Source organism: Gopherus flavomarginatus, chromosome 7 (assembly GCF_025201925.1).
Source record: "Gopherus flavomarginatus isolate rGopFla2 chromosome 7, rGopFla2.mat.asm, whole genome shotgun sequence".
Taxonomy (NCBI): Eukaryota; Metazoa; Chordata; order Testudines; family Testudinidae; genus Gopherus; species Gopherus flavomarginatus.
Window position 1 is genome coordinate 96339556 of NC_066623.1, and position 24449 is coordinate 96364004.

A 24449-nucleotide genomic window follows, 5' to 3' on the forward strand; every position below is an offset into this window, starting at 1 on the left:
GGGAGGGGGCTCCAGGAAGGGGCAGGGGTGCAGAGGTGGGTGCGCCTGGGGATGAGGAGTTGGGGGGTGTAGAAGAGTGCTCCGGGCTGGGACCGAGGGGTTCAGAGGGTGGGAGTGGGGGGATCATGGGGTACGGGGTTAGAGCATGGGAGGGGGTCAGGCTCTGGTTAACGCTTACCTCAAGCAGCTCCTGGAAGCAGTAGCATGTCTCCACTCCAGCTCCTACATGGAGGCATGACCGGACAGCTCCCATTGGCCACAGTTCCCGGCCAATGGGCGCTCTGGAGGTGGTGCTTGGGGCTGGAGCAGGGCAAGCCCTGAACTCTGCTCCCCAGTAGGAGCTAAAGGGCCAGGTTAAAAATGTCTGAAGGGCTGAATGCGGCCCGTGTTGTAGATTACCCACCCCTGGTATAGTGACTTTAAAGCAAATATCCAGGGAAGAATAATGCTTTTATTTTTAGTATCAGCTTGCACTCAATTTTTATTACTTTTCATTGTTTTTTCTATTGTAGACTGAGACACTACAGCTTTGCTCTTACATTTTATATACAAAGTGTGAATGTTAATAACCCAATAATAGTTTTTGCACAAAGAGGAGTTTATTTCTTTACACAGAACAAGTGTCAAAATCCAAAAGTTTATTAATTGCATTTTCTTTTTTCTTTTCATACAATATAATTTTCAAATTTGCTAGCGCAAGAGGGATCAAAATACAAACCTAATCCAAACAGCCTGAAATCTGAGCTTCCTTTTCGTATATTGACAGTTTCTAGAACTAATTCAAGTTATACTAAAGGTATCAAACTGTTAGAAAATCACTTCCATTTAAAAAAATTGTATGTTGGCATTCTTAAAAATCCAATTATTTGCAAATGGTAGTTTGATTACAGTCTGATAACAGGGTTGTGTTGCAGAGATACGATCTGGTACTTCTGCTGTTTCATAATCGTTAAGCACTGTGCAATCACCTGATGAAAAAGAAAACAGGATAAGCAACTAATCCTCCAGAAACTGCAAATACTAGAAGTTACATTATATTTAGAAACTCAGATAATACTTTTGTTTTTATCTCTTTCGTAGAACAACTGATGCTTAAAAATGATGAATTGTCAAAAACTAACATATGCACATGTAGAAGAAAAACAGACAGAAATATTTTGCTGGGGGAAGGAAGAGGGAAAAATGTCCTTGGGAGATCAATAGACTGTGTGGAGCAAACAGATGTCACTCTACTTTAGGCAACTGTGAAGAAAGAATATTAATTTGACATAACTAGTGAAAAAAGTATATATTTTTTATTATTAAACTATCTTGCCCCACCCCTTTTGTTTGACCAATATACAATATTCATTTCCCTGATCATCCAATCCAAATATGATTACAACTCTGCACTATTGGTATTCCCAATTGCACAGAAGAACTGACTATCCTGCTCCTTTTCTCAAGACAATCTTTTCGAAAATCTTTTTTCTTCGTCTCCCATGGATCAATATCTTGTCCAGTTTTTGTCTTGAAAAATAAGATCCTTTCATTCATTCAAATTTTAAAGTAGGAAATTACAATTTCTATATTAGAATGTGACTGATTTTTCTTGTTCTAAATATACTGATTTATAGAGACTCAGATCATGTTTGGCATGGTTTGATGTAGAGAGACTCTGTTCCCAAAGTTCGCTACAAATTTTTCTCTTGTTTATTGAAATATTGAAATTTTTCTCTTGTTTATTGGTCCTGCTTTAACACTGAACACCCCACCACTAAGAGCATATTACCACAGAAAGGCCTATTAGTTAGGCTTAGCTGTGAGCACACATTTCTCCATTTAGGTTGATATCTGCAACTAAGAGTGAGAACTGGGGCAAGAGGCAACATGGTACAGTAAAAGGCCTGCTCAGAATGGCAAGGAAAATTAACTTTGGTGTCCCAGTGGAATTGCTTGGGAAGGTATGGATAGCTCCCTGATTACTGTGCACTTTTCTTTCCAAATTTAATTTCTAGCCAGATTTATTTATGTGTGTCTGTCAGCTCAAATATGTGAAAGATACAGTCTCCTATAACAGAGTTGCCACAAAATGCCAACGAAAATATTAAAAGTCACTTATATGGTGCCATAAATATATATCAGTGGGACAAGAGCTTACTGTGTCAAAGTATAGAGTACATTAGGCTCTTAAAGAAATATTTATTAATAAATAATACGACAAAACAAAGGACAAGTGTCCAGGTCATACAGATAGTGAGGAGGCACAAAGGGAAGCAGTGAGTTTTAAGGAAGGATCTGAATAAGTGGATGCACAGCAGGTAAGAACAGGAAGACCATTCCAAGAATAAGGGGCAAATTAGAAGCCAAGAGTAGAAGAAAGAGAAATGCAGCACAAGGAGAAAGGATTGGGAAGAATTTAGGGATTGAGGAATTACCAAAAAAAAAAAAAAAAAAAAAAAAAAAAAAAGTGGAGATGTAGGCGAAGACTAGATTATATAGGGCCTTAAAGGAAACTTCTAGGAGATCGAAGCCAATTAAGGAATTCAAGGAGGTTCCATGATCAAAGTAACCAGAATGGAAGAGGACTGCAACAGGACCATTTTGGATAGATTGGCATGGAGAGAAAAGGTGAGAAGAACCTGAATGATTTATGTGGAATGTGCATTTAATGTAAGAAAAAAACCTACCTTCCTAGAATTCTGTGGCAGTATTATGCCATCATCCCAGAGTCGAGCAGAGGAGTGAAATGCACTGCTTTCTTCCTCTAGCCTAGATAAGAGAGTATTTCAGAAGTTTTAAAATTCCAGGATAGGAAATTCATTGGATAAGTCAAAGCAGAGAAACAGAAGCATAAGTGATTGAGGCACAAATCCTACTCTGGGATGCATGTGTGAAGCTACCATAGAAATCAGTGAATGTCCAGTACATATCTAAGGACAGAATTTGACCCCTAAGCCATCTTGATATATTTATAAAGAGCAAGCATATCCCCCCTCAGCATTCTTTTGGCTAGACTAAACAAGCCAAGCTCTTTGAGTCTCCTTTCATATGACAGGTTTTCCATTCCTCGGATCATCCTAGTAGCCCGTCTCTGAACCTGTTCCAGTTTGAATTCAGAGACGGGCTACTAGGATGATCCGAGGAATGGAAAACCTGTCATATGAAAGGAGACTCAAAGAGCTTGGCTTGTTTAGTCTAGCCAAAAGAATGCTGAGGGGGGATATGCTTGCTCTTTATAAATATATCAGAGGGATTAATATTAGGGAGGGAGAGGAATTATTTAAGCTTAGTACCAATGTAGATACAAGAACGAATGGGTATAAACTGGACACTAGGAAGTTTAGACTTGAAATTAGACAAAGGTTTCTAACCATTAGAGGAGTGAAGTTCTGGAACAGCCTTCCAAGGGGAGTAGTGGGGGCAAAAGACATATCTGGCTTTAAGATTAAACTTGATAAGTTTATGGAAGGGATGGTATGATGGGAGAGCCTAATTTTGGCGATTGATCTTTGATTATCGCCAGATAAGTATGCCCAGTGGTTGGTGATGGGATGTTGGATGGGATGGGATCTGAGTTACTGCAGAGAATTCTTTTCTGAGTGCTGGCTGGTGAGTCTTGCCCACATGCTCAGGGTTTTAGCTGATCGCCATATTTGGGGTAGGGAGGGAATTTTCCTCCAGGGCAGATTGGCAGAGGCCCTGGAGGTTTTTCGCCTTCCCCTGCAGCGTGGGGCATGGGTCACTTGCTGGTGGATTCTCTGCAGCTTGAGGTCTTCAAACCACAATTTGAAGACTTCAGTAACTCAGGCATAGGTTAGGGGTTTGTTACAGAAGTGGATGGGTAGGGTTCTGTGGCCTGCTTTGTGCAGGGGGTCGGACTAGATGATCACATTGGTCCCTTCTGACCCTAGAATCTATGAATCTTGCAGAAAGACAGTAATACCACATGCAAAGGAAATATGCAAGGTTTCTTAATATAAACCTAAATATGCAAGGTTACTTAATATAAAACAATGTTTTATAACTAACACTGATATTTGTTTGTTAGATTTTCATCAATGTATGAGGCAATGCAATGGCTTTTTCTTTTTCTTTTTCCTTTTTTTTTTTTTTAAGTAGATCTGCTTTGGTTGGTGAGATATTTAGTAGGTGTGTTGATCTGAAAGGTAACAAAACTAAAAAAGTGAAATTAATTTAATTTAATTTAATTAATCATAATTAAGGGGGTTATTTTCAGTACTTACTTTTCTTTTAGATGCATTAACTCTGAGTCATCTCCTGTGCAGTCGTCATCTCTAGCTTGTGGGAATGTGGAAATATGTCTTGAATCCACAAGGGCAACTCTTGCATTAGGCCACAGGAACAGGAAGTTTGGATCAAATGACCTCCCACACTTAAAAATAAATAAAATAAAATAAAATAAAATAAATAAATGGGACACGCTATTCATTCTCCAAGAGCTTAACAACTAAAATGAGCCATTCAGATAGGATGCTGCAGTCAGGTCCCTGAAGAACAAAATGTAATGGCTTTTAAAGGTGTGTATATTCCCCATTGGTACATGATCCTATCAGACTTAAACCAATTCTTTCAAGTCTTTATAGAGATCAATTAAAACACTTCAACATATTAAACTGAATTAATCACAATCCCTGCAATAATGTGCGACTTTAAAGGTATGAACCAAAATGACAAGTTTTAGCATGTTCTGTGTTTGCTTAATTTTTCTGTTGCATTTTTTAAAATGTCTTTGTTTATATCTACATATAAAAAAGCATTAACAATATTTTACATTATATAATATAATATAATATAATATATTACATTTTATATGCATCCGACGAAGTGGGTATTCACCCACGAAAGCTCATGCTCCAATACGTCTGTTAGTCTATAAGGTGCCACAGGACTCTTTGCTGCTTTTACAGATCCAGACTAACACAACTACCCCTCTGAAACTTACTTTATAAAGCAGCTCTTATATTAAAAATTATTACAATAATGAATGGAATTACATGTTCCAATGGCAGACTGAACCACATTGACAAACCTATGACAAGTCAAATATTATCCAACATATTAACCATACCATGGCATAACTTTCATTCCCGTAACAGCCACCAATTACAAGGGTTATCTTGGGCACAGCAGCACAAGCAACTGCAGCCATCATAGAGGCCTGTGCCTTTAATCTATTGGTGTGATCCTCTGCCTGAAATTAAAATACAGATGAAGTCAGTGTAGTTCTTAAATATTTCTTCTAGATTCCCTTCACCCCAAGCAAACTTATAAAAGCATCTGAGGATTTCTTTGTATAAAATTCGAAGTGATCAATGTTTTCAGAACAAGTAAATTAGGAAGGGCATATGCATACAGCATATGCCATAAAACTATAAATCAGTAAAATAATCATAGCCTGTGTTGGTAGTGGAGCACTGCTCTGCTATATAAGCCCTGGAGTGACTTTGGCTCTCTCTAGCCTAGTAAAGCTTAGATGCACTGCGGCTGTACCAGGCTTGATCTCAAATGCTGGGGCATACAGGAAGAGTAGGGCTGGGGAAGAAATAGGTGCACAGAGGGAGGAGTTCTCTGCTCACAGAACCTAGGGCTAAGCCTACCCTTATGTTCTCTGTGGCCTTGGACAAGTAACTCTCTGCCTCGGTTTCTCCATCTGTACAATAGAGATAATACTTAGTTACCTTCTTGAGAAGGCTGTTGTGAGAACTGACAAGATAATATTTTGAGATGAAAAGCGCTGAGTGCTCGGTTTTACTACTAGCAGCGAAGGCTGGACACCGTGTCACCCCAGGTAAATGGATAGTGTTGCTCAAGCAAGAGAATGTGGATGAATGTAATACTAAGGGGAAATGGTGACCCTAGAGCAGAGGTGGGCAAACTACAGCTCGCGGGCCACATCCAGCCTGCAAGACCGTTCTGCCTGGCCCTTGAGCTCCTGCCCTGGGAGGCTAGCCCCCGGCCCCTCCCCCGCTGATCCCCCTTCCCTGAAGCCTCAGCTCGCCCCACTGCCAGCACAATACTCTGGGCAGTGGGGCTGTGAGCTCTTGGAGAAGAGCAGCTGCAGAGCCCAGCCTGGCCCGGCGGTCTGTGCTGCGCAGCGCATGGCTGGCTCCAGCCAGGTGACGCAGCTGCCTGTCCTGGTGCAGCCGCATCACCAGCCACTGGTGCTCCAGGCAGTGATAAGGGGGCAGAGATCGGGGGGTTGGATAGAGGGCAGGGGAGTTTGGGGTGCTGGTCAGGGGTCGGGGGTGTGGATAGGGGTCAGGGTAAAGGGGTTGTTAGATGGGACAGTCAGGAAGGAGAGGAGGGGTTGGATGGGGCAGCAGGAGGCAGTCAGAGGTGGGGGTTCCAGGTGCATTCAGGGAGCAGGGGGGAGGATGGAGCAGGGGTCCTGGGGGGCATTCAGGGAGCAGGAGGGGTGGATGGGGCAGGGGTCCTGGGGGGCAGTCAGGGAGCAGGAGGGGGGTGGATGGGGCAGGGGCCCTGGGGGGCAGTCAGGGAGCAGGAGGGGGGTGGATGGGGCAAGGGTCCCGGGGGGCAGTCAGGGATCAGGAGGGGGTGGATGGGGCAAGGGTCCCGGGGGGAAGCCAGGAATGAGAGGAGGGGTTGGATAGGGCGGCTGGGAGCAGTCGGGGTGGGAGTTCCATAGGTGGTCAGGGGACAGGGAGAAGGGGTGGTTAGATGGGACAGGGGTCTCGGGGAGGCAGTCAGGAAGAAGAGGGGGTGTTGCATGGGGCAGTGGGGGGCAGTTAGGGGAGGAGGGACGTTAGGGGCAGGGGTCCAGGGGCAGTGAAGGGACAGACAGAAGGGGGGGGTGGATGGGGCAGGAGTCCGGGGGAGCAGTCGGGGCGAGAAGCAGGGGGGGGTGTCAGATGGGGGCAGGAGCCAGGCCACCCCTAGCTGTTTGGGGAGCACAGCCTCCTCTAACCAGCCCTCCATAAAATTTCTGAAACCTGATGCGGCCCTCAGGCCAGAAAGTTTGCTCGCCCCTGCCCTAGAATGTAGGTCTAAGAATAAAATGCTTAATAACCCCAGCTGGTTTTATCAAAATGAATAAGTTTGAAACAAAGATTGTGATTCATAACAAATAGTGACTTTGTCAATGTGAAAAATGAGTCGGGACAAGAACTGGGAACTACCTTCTCATTCTTGAATTACGGTACCATACCTGTGAGAGACTTGTTGGCTCTGGTGCATGAGGAGCAGTATTCTGGAGAAACAGGATGGGAATGCTTCGCTGACTACACAGCTGTACAAAGTGGCTGCCCTTTAGAGAAGCATCATGAGTCAGCTCACCATTGTTAGCCACTATCCCAACAAGGTGTCTAACAAACACATATAGGAACACTTTCGTTTTTGTAGACTGAGATTGGTAAAAGTGTTGTTTGTAGTAAACTAACAAAAATAATATCCATATGTACTAGCATCAGTCCTATAGGAGCATCTTCAAGAGAGACTCAAAATAATACATAAATTGCACTTGCATGCTGCCTTCATTCGAGGATCTCAAAGTGCTTTACTAACATGGAGTCTGCAACATCCCTGTGGAGCAGGGTAATGTTATACCCATTTAACAGATAAATACACTTAGATGAAGGACAGAAATGTTAAGTGACTTCCTCAAGGTCACAGTGAGATAGTGGACAGAACTATGAATGCAACCCAGGAGTCCTGACTCTCTTCCTCATCACTTAGTGTGACATACAATTTGTCTCTAGTTAACATCCAATGTTCAACATTTACATTTGAAACAAAAAAAAAAAATTTGAAAAGCTTTTTTATTTCTGAAGTTTCTTAAAAAACAACCACCACCAAGTAATGTTTATATCAAACAAAACATGTCAAATATTCTTCCTCTATAAAACGTCTTTCAAAACCACAAATTTTAATCAGGATCTATATTTCTGACGCCTAAGGTTCAACTTTACAGAGGCCTGTCATATATGTTTGTGCTTCCAAATAAACAAGATCACAAGATAAGTACTTACTGAGTGTATCCAATAACGTAACATGGTCTGTTTTAGCAAATACTGATGATTTAAGCAACAGATCACAAAGAGTCTAACATAAACGAGAGGCCACTCTTCGTGCTCTAACTGAAAGCCCTGTTTTCATGCAGAGCTGGTTGCTTTGGAAACGCTTGAAAATAGATTAAAAATTTATTTACTACCACCTTCTCCTTCCCCACATCCAACTTATATTGTTTAGTTAACAATGACTTGTTTCATTAAATGTCCTAAATGCTAGCCCAAAAATGCTGCTTAATGGGGTTAGGACTTTGGGGCTCTACATGGTAAAAAAACAAAGGGCGGGCTGGACCAGTTTAAATGTCAAAGTCTCAATTCCTGTTGCCAGAAAAAAGGATCAGGCTGTGATTATTATTTCTTTCTAGTTTATTCATGAGCAAATCCTACTCAGATTCTGAAGGATAAACTGTGCAGCTAAAAGGAAAACAAACATGTTTTGCAATGCATGCTGTACCTTCTGCAGTGATAATGGACTTTCTGTACTATGCTGCACACTCAGCTGCAAGTCTATGCTTAAACCAGGTTTCTAGTTTATTACGAAGATTAGTCTTGCCAAAGCTGTGATATGTTTAGAGCAGGGAGTCTGAATAAGAAATTCAACAGGACACACAAGGCCAGTAAATACTAGGAACTCTAAAGATGGCTGCTTATGAATGGTCTCGGCTTGACAAACTCTCAAACTGCTAATGGCAGCAAGCAACATATACTTGCCCAATATACTCAACAGTATAATTCGTCTTTTCAGTATAATGGAATGTATGCCTCAAATATTCCTCTTGTCTCAAAGGAAAATCAATTAACCTGACCGTTAAGCAGAGTAGCATGCTATATCAATTCTAGCAAAATGATTTATCTTCTGGCACTGTTTAGTGATAAACTTAACATTTATTAAGGAGAAAAGGGCTATCATATCAGAGGTTACTCTGACTCACAAAATGGGCCTAAAATATTTATTTTGATCTTTTAAAGATTGTGAGTGAATTCAGTGCTGGTAAAATGTGCCAGAGTAACAGCCCTAGAGGATGAAGTAATTTCTTATCCACTGAAGTGGCACAGTACAGGAACTGGCAATGCAAGCTCACTCACACTGCCTCACCCATATACCTCAGCCCTGCTCTACAGGGGCCACTTTGAGAGGTTCACTCTCCAAGCCTCTTCACTGCTTAATGAATCTGCTGAGACTGCCAGCAAAGTACCAGCTGAGACGTGGACACCTGTCCACCTAGGCACTGGACTGAATCACCAACTCATTTCACATAGGCCACAAAACAGCCATCATCCTGCTATGGTTCTCCACCACTACTGACTTGGCCAAGTCTGAATTCAGAATCTAGAGGTAAAATGTTAGGCTAACTAAAGCTATCTTATTATCAATCACTTGAACCATCCAGAACTCTAACTTAAGGTGTTTGTTTTTTAACTGGACATACTACACAATTTAATAATGATACAAAAGCATCTTAACCAAAAGAGTGATTTTTTTTTAATATACTCTTGCAGTCTTACCCTTCCATATGGGCAAATCCTGTTACTAATGTTGTTCCATATTCAGCTTTGAATTCCTGGAACCTGCTTCCATCTATCAGACGGCTCAAAATCTACAAGGAAATTACTTGTTTTCAACAGAAACTTAAATCAAGATTGGATGTCTTTCTAAACTTACGCTCCGTCCAACCAGAAATTACAGCCAGTGCTATTCAGAATCTCAGAGTAGATCAACATAGTCCTTCAGGCTTTAAAAAACTTTTAAATCTAAAAATATGCAATGAGCATGAAAACAAACTTTTGTTAGGACTTGATTACCTGCTACTCAGAAACAAACTTTAAACTCGGCCTCTAAAAAGTTTGTGAACAGTCATTCACGTGAACAAAACCCCACATTTGCGCAAGCAAAAAAAGGCTTTTTTGAGTGCGATTTCCTGGTAACTCTGCACTAAACCACATGTGCTCATAAATTTTTCAGGTGTATTCTAAGAGGACCATTTCAAAATGAAGCTGAGACCCCTGAGATGTTAGAATTTACTGCTGGCAAAAGATGCAGGATTAATATCCTTGGAGACCAAAATCCTCTGTATATCCACAGACCACCTATAACATGAGAAGTGACAGTCCAAGTTTCCCTACCCTGCCCCACTAATGTGTCTGATCTGAAGGGACTACCAAAGGATGGGAGGGAGTCAGACTCCTTAATTCACTTGTTCCTTGACCTCTTAACTGAGACTACCAGCAAGGGTGAAAGTTGGTGCCAATTGTAAGAATGGTTTCTGTGATGTGTAGCTTTGTCTACTGGGAAATGGATAACAAGCACCAAAACCATTTTCCATAGATTTGCAGTTCCTTAAATAGCCAAAAAGATGCAAAGCACACCAATTCTGAAGCCCTCCAAGCTTCTACATGCCTCGGCATGTGGGAGTAGTAGTACTTGCAGAATTATTTGGTGCAGTTACTCTACTCTCTACACAAGAGCGGTGCGAGGGTTTTTGGCGCCCTAGGCTCGCTGGTCCTGCGGCTCCAGTGGACCTCCCACAGGCGTTCCTGCGGATGGTCTGCTGGTCCCGCGGCTCCAGTGGACCTGTCGCAGGTGTGCCTGCGGATGCTCCACCGGAGCCGCGGGACCAGCGGACCGTCCGCAGGCACGCCTGCGGGAGGTCCACAGGAGCAGTCTGCCACCCTCCCAAATCCTGGTGCCCTAGGCGACCGCCTAGGTCACCTAAATGGAAGTGCCGGCCCTGTCTCTACAAAGTGTTTAACTTTTTGTTTTTTTACACAACCATGAGGAACCTCTGCCATTACACTTTGAAATATATTTAAGACAGAAAGAGGAGCTGACGTAGTAGTCAGGTCCTTGGCAACAACAATATGCAACACTGAGTATTTCATGTGATTTAGGATTCACAAATGAATCCTCCAAAGAAAGGTAGCATGTTTTCTTTTAATATGCAGATACTGGATTAAGAAGACACCTAAAAATTGTGAACTACTGTAGCATTTGTCCTCCTTACCGGTTTTATATGTAGAGTATAGCTATAACCTCGTGGTGCAAGCCCCAGAAGCTCTTCAGCACTGTACAGAGGATCATCATACTCTAAAGTTTCCTCTGGTGGAAGTTCATAATTTAGCGTCAAAATAATATTTCTAACACATTCATATGCCTCCTTTTCTGAAGATGCAAAATGGTCAACACAGCCACTGACTCTGAGGGACAAAGACATTTTAGAAATACATGGTAAAAATGAAAGTTCAGGACATGAGACTACATTATTGAAAAATTAAGGACTGATGCTAACCCCAGATTAAAGGGGAAAAAAATCATTTCTAACATCTGCACTGTGGATCTTCTAGACTCAATCAGGACTTTGTGCATTTTTGTTCTTGCTTCAGGTGCAGATCTCTCATATAAGTCAATGCAAGTTGTGTGCCTGGAACAACTGCAGTCTAAACAACAAAAGATCCACAGTGGAGAGGAGAGGAGAAAAATTCTCCCTGTATTTCTTTGGTGGTTAGCCATATTAAAGGAAAAAGCTTTTGTACTCATCTTCAATATATTTCAGATACAACATTTGAAATGATAAAGAGAAAAATAATTTTTGTAATCTCTTTACACCAGCAGCATTTCAGGACTGGAAATAAAGAAACCAACTTTTCATATACTGCACTGTCCCATTTATCTGAATGGCACTGGGATACCCCAAACCTTCAGATTAACCTTTGTTCAATCACAGCATCCAGCCCAGCATGCTCTGGAGTAGAGTTTCTGAGTTTGCCATGCCAGGGAGCAGTGGAGATGTTTCCAATGCAGAGCACAGTGAAGACAGAACCCACCTCCCCTCCTATCTGGAACTGCAAAACATTCTTTTGGCAACTACAGCAATTTCTTACATGGAAAAATAATAAGGAAGTGTTTAGATACTTGGAACTGTCCTGCTAGAGTCTCTAGTCCCTTCAGCTCACATTTCCTCTCAGGCGGCAAGGATTACTAGTAGAGGCAGAAAAGCTGGCTCCTTTTCTCCAGCTGTTTTACAAGCATCCAGCTTCTTTCTTGCAATGAAATACTTTAATGCCTCCAAATTAGGTACTTATCTGGCCCCCACTGTCATAGTATCTCAGTGCCTCACAAATTTTAAATGCATTTATCCTCATAAAACCCCTGCAAGATGGGGAACTGAAGCACGGAGACTAACTGATTTGCACAAGATCACACTGGAAGTCTGTGGCAGAGCAGGGAAGTGAACCTGGTTTCCCTAATCCCAGGTTAGCACCCTAACCACTGGACCATCCTTCCTCTCTGCTGATGTAAATAAATCAATAGCTTTCTTCCTCTTCAGATACTGTGTGATGGTAAGTTCCAATTATGGGCCTAATCCTGGAGTCTCTATTGAACTCCTAATGAAGTCAAGTGTGTAAGGTCTGAGGAGCAGGCCCTGAAATGGAGAGGTTGTTTGAGCACAAATAGTAAAATAAGAAATTACAAAAATTATAACAATACTTAGCTCTTACACACTTACGTTACATTATATGTTTGGTGGGTTCTTTTTAAAATGAATCTCTCTCTAGCACTATCGCACTCCCATGTACGCAAAAAAAGGCTCTTTAAAGTCACTCACATATAATTTCTAATGTGTTTTCGAGGCATACTTCCTATCTTTAGGATCAGACAGTGTCCTGTCACTGCAGGCATCAGGCATATCTTCTGTTACTAAATATATTATTTGAGCCCCATTTTTTATAAACATTGTACCTACTTAGAGTGCATACTGGCTCCTCCTAGGTCCTCAGGAGAGATATCTTCTCCTGTGGCAGCTTTAACCAAAGGGGGGCCAGCAAGAAACATACTACCGATTTTGTCTACAATCACAGTTTCCTCTGCCATGGTGGGAACGTAGGCACCCCCAGCTGTACAAGAACCACACACCACCGCCACCTAGGGGATAAAACAAGACATTTGTGTAAGGAGAATGCTTGGGCAGGGACACTATGGTAATTGCAGTAGTAAGCCATTTTAGGCACTTTTGAGATTTACGCTCTTTATGCAGCTAATTAAAAATCCTCCAAGACTTTCTAAACAAGTCTTTTATTTTAAAATTGTTTTGAACTAGTCAGCTGCTGAATTCTAATGTAATGAAAGAACATTAAAAGAGATCATTTGTTGCTCTTAGTTAACTGATTAGCAATCACAAAACAAAAGCTTTTTCTCAAGTAACTTTGGGGAGCTGTATCCTGGCCCAAGACCTTGTATTACCAATAATTTTTATATATTTTATTTTAAACATGTTCATTCATTATTCCCCAGTGGTAGAAATGTTTTTCACTGTAGAAGGTGAGGTGTGTGCACCGGGAAATACATGAAAACTGTACATGGACAAGAGGTTCTAATGAGTGTGACACTGGACCTCTCTGCAGTAGTAATGTTGCTGAATCTTACAGATTATGTGTAGGTTTGGCAGGATTTGATTTAACTGACGAATGTCAATAAATGTCAATTTCAGCTGCCAGAATGAAATCAAGTGGAAAGAAATACTCATCTTCAACAATGACGAAGAGCGCAGCCTCCCCCAACCCTTGTGCCTGCAGGGATCAGGTGTCAACGGCCTGTGGCTGCACAGAAAGCACTCTGCAGCCCCGCTGGTACAGCCCAGCTCTTTCACCCCAATGACAGCAAAGCTACAGGGGGGGCTCTCTGTGCTGTCTCAGGGCCAGTGACACCCAATCTCTGCAGGCTGAAGGTGTGGGGCAGGCTACTGACCTGGAAAGGCAGAGCAGAAACCTTTGTCCAGGGCCACAAGGAGAAGGATGAGTCATCAGTGGCAGGAGAGGCCACCCTCTGCAGGAGCCATTAAGCCGCAGGGTGGCCTCCCCTGTGGCTGGGAACAGAGCCCTGACTGGGGGATGGGGTGGGGGGGCTGAGAGAAAAGTCTCTGCTCTCCCCTACCAGGACAGCAGCCTTTCCCACACCGTGTGGCTGCAGGGTCAGGCATCACCAGTCCCTCGGCCATGCAAGGAGCCCTCTGCAGCCCCCATTCTCATGGCCCCGCTCCCTCTCTCACCATCCAGGAGCATGCCCGGGCAAGAGCTGTTCAGCAGCACCCCACAGCTGGAGGTTCATCCTCCTCCCCTGCATCTTGTGCCTGGTCTCTTGGGCCCTTCAGCCATGTTGGAAGCCCCCTTGCCAACCAACTGTCAGCACTGGGAGCCTCTCTGCCAGCGCTGCCCTAAGTCTACCCCCAACTCTATCCCCCTTAATTTCCATCAACTGGTAAACAGATAAAATCAGCAAAAAAAGTGAGATTTTACTAAGCTGTTCTCTAAGAGTGTTAGCGTCATTATCATGATCTACTGCTGGGAAATAATTTTCATTGTCTACAGTGATGGATTATGGCCAATCTGAGACTCTTACTCCAATGGAACCTCTACACTTTTGGGCATTTCACTCTCTTGCCCATCCATGGTGTGAAGGGACTAGCTCTGCCACCATCTCTGTGTGACTTTAGATTTAAGCTCTCTTTCTTCAGTTTCCACATCTATAAAATGGAGATATTACCGCCTCTGAATTTATTATTGTTTGCAAAGTACTTTAAAACCTCCAGATGGAAAAGGCTAGAGAAATATGATTAGTACAATGATGATAAATTTTAAGTTTTAGGCAGCCATCCTTGAAAGCCTCTTGTCACCTAAAAATGAATTGTGAGTCAGATGCGTCCCCATCTAGCTAACTAGGAAGAAGTTTCAGAACCTCATCTTTAGGAATAGGGCACCAGCTGTTTTCTTGGTCCAGAAAAGCTCTAACTACCTCCTACTAGCTGCCAAATCCTCTCAGCATTCCCTGTCCTTCACCTGTCATACTGTTCCGCATACCCCACAAGCACCTCCAACTCACTTATATATTCCCAGTGATTAGAATCCCAACCCTCAATCAGCTGTCAACACCCAGATTTGGGACCCCATATTTTGGTTGACCTAGGTCCCCTTTAGCTTTAGGCCATCCCCACTAATCCATACTTAATCACCTCTGCTGCCCTCAAGAACTTCATAGTGTAACTCTCAGCTCTGAAACAACTAGATTCCTTAGAACCACAGATACAAATCTAATCATTGTCAACCACTGTCAACACAACCTTCCAATACAGATAAACTGACTGGCATGCAGTTTACTGTGTGTGTGTCAGGGCCTGTCTTTTCTGCATGGACATTAAGGAGCAAATGGTGTTTTTCCTAAGTGGGGATTTGCTCTGGTGTCCTTGGCCAAAATTTCCCTTTGCCCATTCCAAAACAGAACTGCATTTCAGTGTTGCTATACAGAGTTTGTTAAGCACTTTTGGGATCCTTCAGGCTGAAATGTGATATTTCTACTATATAATTTCCCTTTTGATTTTTTCCCCCTCAACTGACACAAACCTAGATGTTACAAAGTATTTTTGCATATCTGAGTGTTAGTTCTAGAAGCTATATTACTGAAAATAAAGCATTTTCCATAAATCCATTAAACACATATGCTTTCTTTATAAAGATCCAATATGACATTGTACCTGAGGGATTTTCATAGCAGACATTATTGCCTCATTGTAGAATACTCGGCCACCATGAGACTGGTCAGGAAAGAGTTCTGCCTGATAACGTAGAGAAAAGACACCGTTTTTACCAGAGCGTTTCAATATTATTTTAAAAAGCCAACACTTTGCCTTTAGTTTTGACAAAGAGAAAAGCAAACAAGTTGTACAGCATATCTGACTCACAGAGGACCACTGTTAGGAATCATAATGTATAACTTTCAGGTACTGTTTTAATCTTTATTGTATGCACTGCCCACCTGAAACTCAATTCAACAAAAATAACGATGGCCTTCTGTGCTGTACAAGGCAGAGAGAGGTCACAGATCTTAGCTTTGTGAAAAGGCAACCTATTCAAATTCAAGGGCAGCTGAGGCACAGAAGCCATCTCTCATTAGATACATGGGCACAGACTGAATGTCAGGGAATAAGAGAGCTCATGTTCATTCTATATTTCTGAAATGAATTCAAGAAAGTTTATTTTTTGTCCTTTGTTTTCAATGCAATTTCTGGATTCAGAATTAAACTAGACACTGTTTTAATCATACAGCGCTCCTGCTGACTCAATAACAGGCTCAGTGATGGTTACTGTCTACAAAGCTTTGCCTTCTGTTTGAGATGGCACAACTTTAGCTTTTCAGCAGAAGTCACGTGTACTAAGAGTACTCATATTCTCTGCAGAAACTTGAATTCTATGCAGTGAAAATGATCTCTGCGAACCCTCTTCCTCATATTACAGTAAGGACGAAAAGTCTCCATTTTATTTTTAACAGGCCTATTTATCAGCAATTTTCTCTGCATTCTTAATACAAACTTTATATTAAATTACTTTGTCTTTGCAAAACTTTTTCATATTGAAAATACAAACTGAAAACACTGAAGACCAAGGGGATCTTCACTTGAGCTCCCAGTGTTTGTTGAGTCCACAATTTGTTCCCATGTAGAGACTCGAGTTTCTAAATGTTGATCATGTTGGCTTCACTTAGATGCATTATCAGTCAGAATGACTTCCACTGTCCTGGATGTTAGAAACATCTCCTAGACTCTGATTTGAATGCAGAGTTCAAGTAGAGTATAATTTGGACAAAAGTTAAAGTCAGCCAGCCAAAAAAAGCATAACGAGATTCACTTCTCGTTATGCACTGCAATTCTAGAAATTGCAGGCAGTCCTCAGACTTACAACACAATTGGTTCCTGAAAATTGCGTCGTAAGCCAAAACGTCATAACTCAAAACCGCAATCCACTCCACTGCGGGACAGAGCATCGTAAAGTCAAAACCAAATCAGGGTGTCAATTCAGAAACGTCATAAGTGCTGTTCATCTTAAGTCAAATGTCGTAAAGTCGAGGACTGCCTGTAATCTGATGCAGATAAAAAATGGCTATTTTCATACAATATGCCCTTTCCAATATTACCTGTAGTGGTAGGAATGCTCCCCCGCTGTCAACTAGATATACCGATAAAAGTCTGTTTTGAACGGCTATTTGTTGAGCTCTTAGCTGTTTCTTCACTGAAATGGGATAAATGGTCCCGCCTTTAACTGTTGCGTCATTTGCCATAAAGACACACCAGACTCCACGGATCTTTCCAATTCCTGAAACAGAGCCCACAGACATTTATCAAGGGCTCTGTAATAACCCAAGTGTAGGCCTTTTGCAACAGTTTCATACACTAAACAAGGAAGCCGAAGTGCATGTTATTCTTTTCAGTAGTAGCAGCATGTCAGTAAGGCTTTCTACAGCATTTTCCCCATGCCAATGAAGCCATACATACTGTATGGAGGAGACACATCCTACTCTGTGGCCTTACAGCGTGGTCTTATTTTGAAAAATGAGAATGAAGGCTAATGGCATGGTACAGATGAAAACAATGTGACCTGGAACATCTTTGCTACTGACATTTCATGAGGAAAGAACCCAGCTCTCCAGATGAGTGTGCAAGACTGGCAATTAGGGGAAAAAATGCGTAAAAACTGAGAAAATCTGATAAAGAATTAGTGAGACAATAAATATGGAATCTCATTATACCATTCTTCCAGCTGCTTTTCATCACAGAACTGCACTTTCAAATGCAACAAGGCAAATTATTTTATCAGAAGGCATTCACTAAGCCCTGAACTGATGATCCCCAAGCATTCATCTCATTTCACTCCCTTTTCATTTAAAAGAGTATGTGCTTGCTCACCACCCTTCCAAGTGGGTCATTTAAGTTTTTACAGAAAAAATTCCCCAATGGAGAGGGCCAACATAATACTCTAAGTACAGGATTCAACATAGAATCATAGAATGTCAGGTTGGAAGGGACTTCAGGAGGTCATCTAGTCCAACCCTCTACTCAAAGCAGGACCAATCCCCAGGCAGATTTTTGCCCCAGATCCCTAAATGGCCCCCTCAAGGATTAAACTCACGACCCTAGGGTTAGCAGGCCAATGTTCAAACCACTGAGCTATGACTGGATTCTTTAAGGGGGAGCAAGGTCCAAAGCAGCTGTGACTAGTCAGCTGCCACACAACTAGACTTAAGAGAAGGCATCTGCAGTCTAAGGAGAGACAGAAAGGGCAGGTAAGAATTGCCTTAGAACAGATGGCAGGAACAACCTGAGGAAAAGCTGCTGAAGACCTGAAAGACAGCAGTAACTTTTTGCTGCTGGTGATGTGTACTGAGGAGAACTGACTAGAGCTGGGGAATCCTGCCAAGATATAGGAAAACTTGTGCACAGGCCCCTAGAAATAAGGATACGAACCAGCTTAGTTGGTGCAAAAAATGAGTGAAGCAATTCTTGGCACGCACAAGTGGGTGGCCTCAAGAGTGGAGATTCAGTTCAGGGGCAAAAGGAACTGGGACAGAGAGGCTAATAACTCTTAGGCGGGTAAGCAGGGAGCATTGACTTTTGAACAGGACTGAAGAGTTGCTATCTTGTTATACTTCAGGGTTTTCAGAGGAACTGTTTTCACTATGAAGGAGTCTGTGAGCTGTGACACTTTACATAAATAAAATGTCTGAATTTGCTACTGAGAGATCCATGGGTGGACGGAGGGAAACCTGAGCGGGTTGAGCCTGTACTAATGAGGATGGCTATAGGCAGGGCCGGCTTTAGGCTGATTCGCCCGATTCCCCAGAATCAGGCCCCACGCCGGCAACTTTTTAATTTTACTCACCTGGCAGCTTTCTGGGTCTTCAGTAGCATTTTGGCGGCAGGTCCTTGAGTGCTGCCAAAGACCCAGAGTGAGTGACGGACCCGCTGCCAAAGAGCCGCCGAAGACCTGGAGCGCCGCCGGATGAGTATGAATTGGGCCCTGCACTTGCTAAAGCCGCCCCTGCCTATAGGTAGAGTGCCCATGACAAGGTTTCCCTGTAACAACACTAAACAAAGGGCTTGTGCACACAGAGGCTTGGGTGGGCCCTCTGAATTGGGTGAATTTCATTTTAAGTGAATACTTATTTATAGAGCATGAAAGTAACCTCTGACACTTTTTGGGTGGTCATAGCAGCAGCAAAGAGACTCCTGAGTCCAACAGTGGTACACAGGCATAATTGGTGATGCATTCTGAATACCTACTGGAAAGAACCCAAATGCCAAGTTGGTAGTTTGAGAACAGCTCACTAATGAAAGCCACAGTTCCTGCGTTAATCACTCAGGGGCTCAAGCTCCCTCATTCTGATGGGGCAGCCTTTAGTTAAAGTGTTTGCAATGTCACATTTAACCCTTTGAGACAGAAATCAGTCACTGCTGTAACTGGGACAAAATATTAAACCAATAATATAGCACATTCAACACAAGTGCAGGGGGAGTTCCAGCAGTGGGTAGGATGGGGTATCTCCATAGTACATGCCATTACAGAGATTCTAAGCAGTCCAGCAACCCATAATCAGCCCTTGAAGGACTGCTGTAAATCAGAGCACTTACAGCATTATTCCAGTTTATGCCCGGGGTCCATACTGCCCCCCAACCAGTCCAGAATCTGGGCGGTTTAAAAACATTCATTTCCTTCTTCCCCTGGGCTGTGCCTGACACAGGTGTGGCACAGAACTGGACTCTCAACCTCAATCTATCTTTATGATTGCTAAAAGGAACTAGAGAACAATGAACATATTCAGCTTAAGAGCTCAAAATCTATATTAATTATATTCAGATTTATTAACAATTAAACAAAAAGCACAACTCCTTATTATGCATCTAATGATTTTTCACATTACACCAACTATAGAGGCCACAAATCTTACCAGTGAGGCATCCAGCTGCAGGAACATCACCATATGGCAAATCAAACCCTGCAAAAGGGGACAGCTCAAGAAAAGGTTCATCATCAAGAAGCATTCTTAGGCGTTCACGAACAAGCAACTTCTTGTTCCTTTGGGTATGACGCAAGATTGCATTCTCTCCACCTCCTTTACTGACCTTGCAAAGCAACTCTGAATATCTGATTTCAAAGACAAAGCTTAATTTAATGAAATACAGTTATTACTCTTTTAGTAAGTTAATACGGTACTTAAATAAACTACCCAGTTGTCACACCAATGTTTGACATAAACTATCATTTTTGGATTATGTCTCTGGAAGTTATTTTCAGTTAATTATTATATTATAATTTAGTTCACCACAACCAAATTAAGCAAGGGAGACAAAAAAAGCTCAGATATTTTATAGGAATAAGACATTTTGGTTTGATTCTTCACAAGTTAGATTTCCCAAGCCTAAAAAAAGACAGTTTAGAAAACAGTCAAAATAAATTCTGTTTATGGCTTTTGTTCATAGTTACTGGAACTTATTAAAGCTATAGTCTTTTCCTTGGTATTGCCATACACATCCAATGTTAAATATTTTAAATTACTTATGGGATCAAGTTACCATCTGTACAGACAGCTCAATCTAAGTACTGAGGGTATGGCTACACTTGCACTTCAAAGCGCTGCCGCGGCAGCACTTTGAAGTTTCGAGTGTGGTAGCAGCGCCAGCACTGGGAGAGAGCTCTCCCAGCGCTGCACGTACTCCACATCCTCTACGGGTGTAGCTTGCAGTGCTAGGAGCCGTGCTCCCAGCGCTGCGGCACTGTTTACACTGAGGCTTTACAGCACTGTACCTTGCAGCGCTCAAGGGGGTGTTTTTTTCACACCCCTGAGCGCGAAAGTTGCAGCGCTTTAAAGCGCCAGTGTTGCCATGGCATAAGAAGTGACTGAGCACTTACTGATTGTCACAGCTGAAGCATCTGATCCTGAGAGATATTGAGCATTTGCTGATTAGAATTTTCACTGCAGAGCAAATATTGATTATCATAGTTTACCAGCCTTAATTCAGTTTTTGGCAAGCCTTACTTTTTGAGTTCTGCTACTCTAGAAAAAGGAACCATTCATTGGCTTCTTCTCTGGCTCCCCTCAACAAGTGCTGAAAACAGCTTATCCACTGGCACAGACAGGAAAAGAATTATGTCCAACTCCACTGCAGAAAGAATGTTTTACACCAAGTGAACACTGCAGCATTGTACTTTCACAAAACTAAATCTGACTAGCCTAATTTTGTCTGAGAAGCACAGTGTAAATAAGAAACAGAATAAATGGTGAAAAGTAAATTTGCTTTCTGAAATCATCTCAGTTTAAAAGTTAAGTAAAACATTTTTAAATACATATTTTCAACTCCAAGTTCCACTTTTAACCAAGAGCATTGTTTGACCAAACAATATATGAACAATTCTGTAGCTTATTTAAGTAGATAAGTAACTATTTAAATACCACCACAGGGGGGCACCATATCTTTTACATAGTTTTGCTTTTGTGGAGCATACTTCTGAGTAAAGACCTTTGAATTGTTGCCATATGATCCTGAAGGACAAATACATAAAAGAAATGAATCACTTTCCTCCTTTTATCAGTGAATCACGACTAATTGAGATAACTGTCATCTACTATTTCACTGGAGTTTTGAAAATGTATGAGTCACCACCATCTTTGCATTAAAAATTAAATACAAGGCACATTTTATGAAGTTCTAGAAAATTACTTTTTAGTAATATATGCAAAATAATACACCATGGCTAAATATTTTAAATTTGGGTGCCTAACACTGGACACCTCAATTGATATTTAGGCAACTACATAAGTGGGTTGACATTTGAAAGAGCTGAGCAAACACCTTGCAAATAGCCTGTATCCATAACCCCCAGCAAAAAAAACCATTTAAAACTTTCAGGTGGCAAAAAAACTTGCTAAAAATTATAATTTCTAGATTTTTAAAAATTAGCTATATAGGCTATTGCATGTAGAGTCAAGTTTGTATACATACTAACGTTGCCAAATGATTACAGAAATGGCCAATTACCTTTGAATACAAGCCTCACTATTCCTTAAGTTTTCTTCAAACACATGTTCACATACAGAAGGGATACTTCCATCTAAAACAGGGAAGGTTTTTGTATACTGTCTGTATCTTGCTTTGTTACTTAAAAAACGATGGGAAATCGTATTACATTTCAATGTGAGGACAGTCTTTTTCATAACCTGGCAGAGACTATTTCGTAGTGTCCATATTGTCTGTCTGTTTTTGCAGAAGTCCTTATAATTTCTTATGAATAAAGGAGTTAAGGTTTGGATTCTTGAAGCCATGAAGCGAGGAGAGAGTCTCCAGAGTGAGCATGAAGTGATATTGTTCCACATGGCTCTAAGAATTAAAGGAGAAACAGCTTTTTATTTCCAGAATTCAAATGCACAGATCTCTCAATTAAAAGGGTGAAAACTAACAAGCAGATCACATTACATGACAATTGTCAAATGCTGAGCTTGGAAAATCTAAATTCAAGTTATTTTTAATCTATTTAACATTTCTTACTAGTGAACTAAATGCTTACTGAGTAGTAGACTATTTTTAGAGTTACAAAGCATCTCTAGTTCCTAAAAGACTACCCTGGAAACTGTAGGTGTCGGGCATGTCTGAAAATCAGGCTCCAAGAACGGTGCAAACGATCAGTGGCAGAGTTGGCACCCCCAAGTGAATGCAACCATTCACCCACTTACAGAGCAGATTTCAGTTATTAACAAGCAGATAGGTATGAGAATTACTTTCTTTATACACCAGTAACAACAGGGTGCGAGCTAGCCTTGCTCCACACTAAGGGCCTGCTTTTTTTTTTAAATGTCTTTTACGTATTTTATTGCCTGTTCTGATCCTTCCCTGGGGAGCACCTGACACCAGCCCCTACTAGAGGGACTAGATGGACCACTGCTCCGACCCCTTTGGCCGTTCATATGTGGCTCCCGGCCCATTGTACAGCTGGGAGTTGCCCCGCCACACAGGAAGTCTGAGCAATGCAGGGAACTGAGCCAGCCGTGACCAACCACCCCGCCCCCTCCCACGGCTGCTCTGCCAGGTGCCCAGCGCCCCCGGAAATCGGCCGCAGCAGAAGCCGGGCCTGAATCCCGGGCGCGGGAAGCGCTGGCGCAGCCGGGCTTGTGCAGGCACCTAACCGCGGCGCAGAGACGCTTCCCGGCGGGGAAGGGAGCCGAGTCGAGCCGAGCCGGGCCGGGTCGGGCCGGGCCGGGCGCCGTGAGAGGGAGGGCGGAGAACCCACCGGGGGCAGCCCGCAGACCCTCTCCCAGGCCCTTGGGCGCAGCGAGCTCTGAGGCAGCAGGACCCGGCCATGCCCCGTTTCGCCCTTCGCCCCCTAACCCGCCCCGCCCCCAGCAAAGCTTCGCTCCGAGGGAAAGTCAGAGCGTCGCGTCCGGTCCCGGCGGGCGGGCCCCGGGCGGGCCCCGCCCCTTGCGGCCGCTCAGAACTCCTCGGGCGAGGCCCCTACTGGCCTGGGGCGAGGCCCCTCCCCCCCGCCTTCGGGAGCTCGCGCCTGGGCTCAGGAGCCCCTGACCTGCTGCCCGCCCCAGAGAGCGACCGAGCTGCCGGGCGATCAGCCCGCGGAGCGCGCTCCAGGGCCCTGCACACGCCACTCACTGCCAGGATCCCACCCCTGTGTCTGCTCGGGCTGTCCTCTGGGGGTGGGGCCATAGCTGGTCAGCTGTGGGACATAGGCCCTGTACTCGTCCCAGCTGAGGGGATTCTCCTGGAGCCTGGCTGCAGGGGCCTGGGCGCGGAGCCGCAGGATCTGAGCTCTGCTTCTCTCTCTGATAGTAGATCTGGGAGAGGCAGCACCACGCCATCCACAGAGTCCCAGAGAGCAGGTGCCATGTCCAGCTACCCTGCCACCCAGCCTTTACCTCTAATCTCCCCCTGCTCAGCCATGAACTGACCCCTCACCCCAGCAAAGCTGGTAGCAGGTGTGTGACAGTCTCCCAAATGTTCAGGATGGGTAACGGAGGAAGTCAGCCAGCCTTCACTTTTGCTTATTGCCTGGCCTGATCTGCAGAGGTCTCTGCATGGGCTATTAAAATGCCTTTTGTTTTTTGGCTCTACCTCCATCTCCACCTGCTTTTCCTCTTTATCTGTTCTCCTCTGAGTCCTTTTCTCTTCCTGTGTCTGTTTTCTTTTGTCCTCTCTTCTCTTATCCCACCTCAAATCCTTGTTGCCTTATTTCTCACTGTGCCATCTCCATCAGTTCCCTCTTCCCTTCTCTCCCTATTTAATTCTGACTCACTGCCCTTCTGTCTCCTTTTTCCATTTCACCCCTTGCCAATTCAAGTACAGATCAGCCAAGTTGCACTTATTTTTTTTGCATTGTTTTGTATTCAGTCCAAGGCAGTTCAATCTTACATGAAGGATTTCACTATGTGTTTCAGTGACACACTTGAACTCTCATCGATGCTTCTGTGATACCCCTCACTATTCATAGTGTCACAATTTGACAGTTTGGTAAGTACCCTCTCTGTGAATCCCAGGTTCTTGTTTTCTCCTCTCTTGGTCTTCTATGCTTCTCTTTTCTCTGTTCCCTGCTTTCCTTCTC

General features: G+C 43.1%; 1 protein-coding gene across 9 annotated transcripts; it reads right to left on the bottom strand.

The window, feature by feature from the left end:
- Positions 1 to 618: 618 nt before the first annotated feature.
- Positions 619 to 23735, bottom strand: LOC127054805 (methylcrotonoyl-CoA carboxylase beta chain, mitochondrial-like). 9 transcript variants are annotated; one of them, XM_050961026.1, is made up of 13 exons: positions 23504 to 23735; positions 21884 to 22222; positions 19795 to 19991; positions 16987 to 17165; positions 15551 to 15631; positions 12770 to 12948; positions 11030 to 11222; positions 9534 to 9625; positions 7169 to 7325; positions 5072 to 5194; positions 4227 to 4375; positions 2670 to 2751; positions 619 to 968 (listed from the first exon to the last, which is right to left on the bottom strand). In XM_050961026.1, the coding sequence occupies exons 1-13, from the start codon at positions 23707 to 23709 to the stop codon at positions 885 to 887; spliced, it is 2061 nt and encodes a 686-aa protein (XP_050816983.1). In that variant the 5' UTR covers positions 23710 to 23735; the 3' UTR covers positions 619 to 884. The 9 variants fall into 9 exon arrangements, with proteins under 9 accessions (XP_050816983.1, XP_050816984.1, XP_050816987.1 ...); XM_050961027.1 differs by having other exon boundaries at positions 4227 to 4281; positions 5071 to 5194; XM_050961030.1 differs by having other exon boundaries at positions 23518 to 23586.
- Positions 23736 to 24449: the final 714 nt, after the last annotated feature.